The following is a 4,142-nucleotide window of genomic DNA, read 5'->3' as shown; positions in this document are numbered from 1 at the left end:
TTCAAGAGGTACTATTTTCAACCAAACCATATCAACTATATATAAATAATAGTAACACAACCGCATTATGTACACATTTTCACATTATCCAATCAAATAAAGAATACAAAACAAAAAGCAGAGAGATACAAGAAATGGGAAATAGCATTACTGTGAAGAGAAAGAAAGCTAAAGTGATGAAGATCGACGGCGAAACTTTCCGGATTAAAACTCCGGTGACGGCGAGAGAAGTCACGGCGGAGTATCCTGGTTACGTTTTGTTAGATTCCCAAGCCGTTAAACACTTCGGAGTTCGAGCTAAACCTCTTGAACCGAACCAACTCTTGAAACCTAAGAAGACGTATTTTCTCGTCGAGCTTCCTAAGCTTCCACCGGAGACGGATAATAATAAGCTTCCGTACCGGAGAGTTATGTCTGGAATCCACGTTGGTGCTAAGGAGAGGTTAGAAATGTTGATGTTGTCTCGGAGAACGGTTTCTGACGTCACGATCGGAAGATCTGACGGCGGAGATGGTTTTGGGGTTGGACCGGGGCATACGAGTGTGAGGTTGAGGTTGCCTCGTTCTCAGATAACGAAGCTGATGGAGGAGAGTAATGATGACTCAGAGATAGCTGACAAGATTTTAGGTATATATATGGAGAGGTCCGGTGAGATTGGCGGCGGAAGAGTTGGTGGTGATAGCCGCCGGAAAGCGCGCGAGGTAATTCTTGTTTTTTACTTTAATTCCTATTTTGGTCAAACGTTTTTACCGCGTTAATTTTGTTCTTTGACATGAAAATATTTAAACAACCCACATTTTTACCGAAACTTACGTCAACTATCATTTTTGTAGTTAAGTATTATATCCGGAAATTACGCAAACAGTTTAATGTGTTTATTGGAGTAGAGTTCCTAAATTGATGTAGAAGACAAGAAACAGAATTAAATCTGTTCGGCAATGCTTAGAGTTAATTTATTATTATTATTGTAACCCACTAAGTCCACTTGGGTACATATATGTAACTTATTTATTTATGTCATCTACCTACGTGAGTATGACGTAACTAATATATACAAAAAAAATTGCATACACCACATTCACATATGTTCATGTTAATATAGTCAAACATTTTATCGGGGCAGGAGTTAACTTATGTATGGATTGACAAAGGAACTCGTAAATGGATTCACATGTTCTAGAAATCGTGTATGTCTTAGTCTTAATACCTATTACATAGTCAAAAGATATGGTTAGAAACACATGGTTAATCAGTTCATGTAATATACTAATATCTAGGAGAAATTTTTTTTGATGAAATGTTATATTATACCAATGATCAAGATCCTCTCGATCATCAAATGATTTGGCTGTTTGTTTTGCTAATCATATATTATATATAAATTAATAATTAATTAAGAGTCAATGAAGTAACTGTATTAAATTAAACATGTGCAGAAGCAGGTGAGTTTCGCCGGAGAAGGTGGACGGGAGCTTCCTGTTCTATGGAGCAGAAATGAGAAATAATCATCAATTCAATTCGACGACATATTCTCTCTTGAAAAAAAAAAGCCTTTTAAAATTATATCTTGTGTGTGTATATAAATCTTTTTATATAGCAACTAGAGATTATTTAGAACTGTTTGTTTTCTTTTTGGGTTTTGTGCAAAAAAAACCCTTCAAATAATTTTTTTTTGCAAGAAAACCCTTCAAATCAAATAAATACAAGTCAATACTATGATTTTAAAAGTCACCCGCAATATAACCCTTTCCTGTGTTGATGACGTGGCAGTGTAAAAATCATGCTGTTTTGTTGAGCAAAAAATGGCAAGACNAGAGTTAATTTATTATTATTATTGTAACCCACTAAGTCCACTTGGGTACATATATGTAACTTATTTATTTATGTCATCTACCTACGTGAGTATGACGTAACTAATATATACAAAAAAAATTGCATACACCACATTCACATATGTTCATGTTAATATAGTCAAACATTTTATCGGGGCAGGAGTTAACTTATGTATGGATTGACAAAGGAACTCGTAAATGGATTCACATGTTCTAGAAATCGTGTATGTCTTAGTCTTAATACCTATTACATAGTCAAAAGATATGGTTAGAAACACATGGTTAATCAGTTCATGTAATATACTAATATCTAGGAGAAATTTTTTTTGATGAAATGTTATATTATACCAATGATCAAGATCCTCTCGATCATCAAATGATTTGGCTGTTTGTTTTGCTAATCATATATTATATATAAATTAATAATTAATTAAGAGTCAATGAAGTAACTGTATTAAATTAAACATGTGCAGAAGCAGGTGAGTTTCGCCGGAGAAGGTGGACGGGAGCTTCCTGTTCTATGGAGCAGAAATGAGAAATAATCATCAATTCAATTCGACGACATATTCTCTCTTGAAAAAAAAAAGCCTTTTAAAATTATATCTTGTGTGTGTATATAAATCTTTTTATATAGCAACTAGAGATTATTTAGAACTGTTTGTTTTCTTTTTGGGTTTTGTGCAAAAAAAACCCTTCAAATAATTTTTTTTTGCAAGAAAACCCTTCAAATCAAATAAATACAAGTCAATACTATGATTTTAAAAGTCACCCGCAATATAACCCTTTCCTGTGTTGATGACGTGGCAGTGTAAAAATCATGCTGTTTTGTTGAGCAAAAAATGGCAAGACATTAAAATTGTTTTCTAATTAAAAATTAAGTAAAAAACAAATCGTTCGTCTTCTTCCTCCTTGCATCTCTGCAACGATACAAACAAATCAATGAAAAATCATGGGTTTATCACATACATCACCAATTGAGTAATTTAAAGTTGGGTTTATTTGATTACGACGGCGAGGGCGAGTCCTTCTCCATTGTCAAGAGTGACTACGGCGTCGGTTGTGCGGTCTGGTCTCGCGGATGGTCTTCAAATTGAGGCAAAAGCTTTGGGTTGTGTCTTCTGTTTATTCTCCGGAGCTATTGGTCAGTTGTTGGAGTTTCAAGTTTTTGTAAATTATGCTTCCACCACTAAGAGAATCATCTCAATTTTGGACTTAGGTTTTGTGGAGGAGTTTGGAGATATTGGGTGGTTTCGCTTTGAAATTCGGGATTGATCAGAAGCAACAACTTAGTAAAGAACATGAAGAGTATAGCTGGTGAGCTCCATCGACCAGACCTATGCCCACCCAATTACCCATCAATACATTTAAGCAAACATTTGATAGGCAATAATTGATATAATCATCATCCACCCAGCAAGAAAAATGCCAAACAAGATCATGTACATTAATGAACAAAATTGTGATTAAACTGAATATTTTCCTTCACAAGTCACAAAAAATTGCAAGAAACAAGTTGAAATTGAAAACAAGTGTAGTGTTAAAGAAGAAGAGAACGAAAGCTATAAAGAAGTAAACAAATAAATATTTTTACTTAATTTTTAATTAGAAAACAATTTTAATGTCTTGCCATTTTTTGCTCAATAAAACAGTATGATTTTTACACTGCCACGTCATCGATATAGGGAAGGGTTATATTGCGGGTGATTTTTAAGATCATAGTATTGATCTGCATTTATTTGATTTGAAGGGTTTTCTTGCAAAAAAAAATTACTTGAAGGGTTTTTTTGAACAAAACCCTTTCCTTTTCGTTAACTAGTCCTTTCACACTTTAACTTTAAGATATGTTAAAGTAATTTTATAGGTGCTAATGGACATGCATGGTTGGGTGCCTACCCTACCAGTAACCATAATCAACGATCATTATATTATGCAATCAACTTTTTTTTTAGAGTAAAAAGTATTTTTCAAAACGATTGGATTTTAAAAGAATCTGGAGATAAATCGAAATTGATTTTGCCTTTGGTACCAACTTTTTTAAATTAGTAGAAAAGTTTTGGGCAGTCCAGTAAACGTAACTCGGTCTCATTAGTAGTTATCTCACGATTACTGAAATAACAATAACAGAAACTTAATTTAACAAGAAGAAAAAAAAACTTATTATAGTTACAAACTATTCACTGACTGACATAAAAAAATTACATACTTTTGCTATAAACTTAAAATTGAAATTATAATACAATAATACATACATATTTTTGTAGTCTACACTCTTATGATAAAAATACATCCTCTTTTTAATAAAAGAGAAAT

At 33.1% G+C, this 4,142-nt stretch overlaps 1 protein-coding gene across 1 annotated transcript; it reads left to right on the top strand.

Moving 5' to 3' along the window:
• Positions 1-1,549, top strand: LOC104787570 (uncharacterized protein At1g66480-like). Its single transcript, XM_010513176.2, has 2 exons — positions 1-701; positions 1,437-1,549. Exons 1-2 carry the CDS (start codon positions 135-137, stop codon positions 1,503-1,505), a joined length of 636 nt encoding a protein of 211 aa, XP_010511478.1. The 5' UTR covers positions 1-134; the 3' UTR covers positions 1,506-1,549.

Source organism: Camelina sativa, chromosome 5 (genome assembly GCF_000633955.1).
Source record: "Camelina sativa cultivar DH55 chromosome 5, Cs, whole genome shotgun sequence".
NCBI lineage: Eukaryota > Viridiplantae > Streptophyta > Magnoliopsida > Brassicales > Brassicaceae > Camelina > Camelina sativa.
The sequence above is the reverse complement of the archived record's forward strand: the minus strand, read 5'-3'. Positions and strand labels throughout refer to the sequence as shown.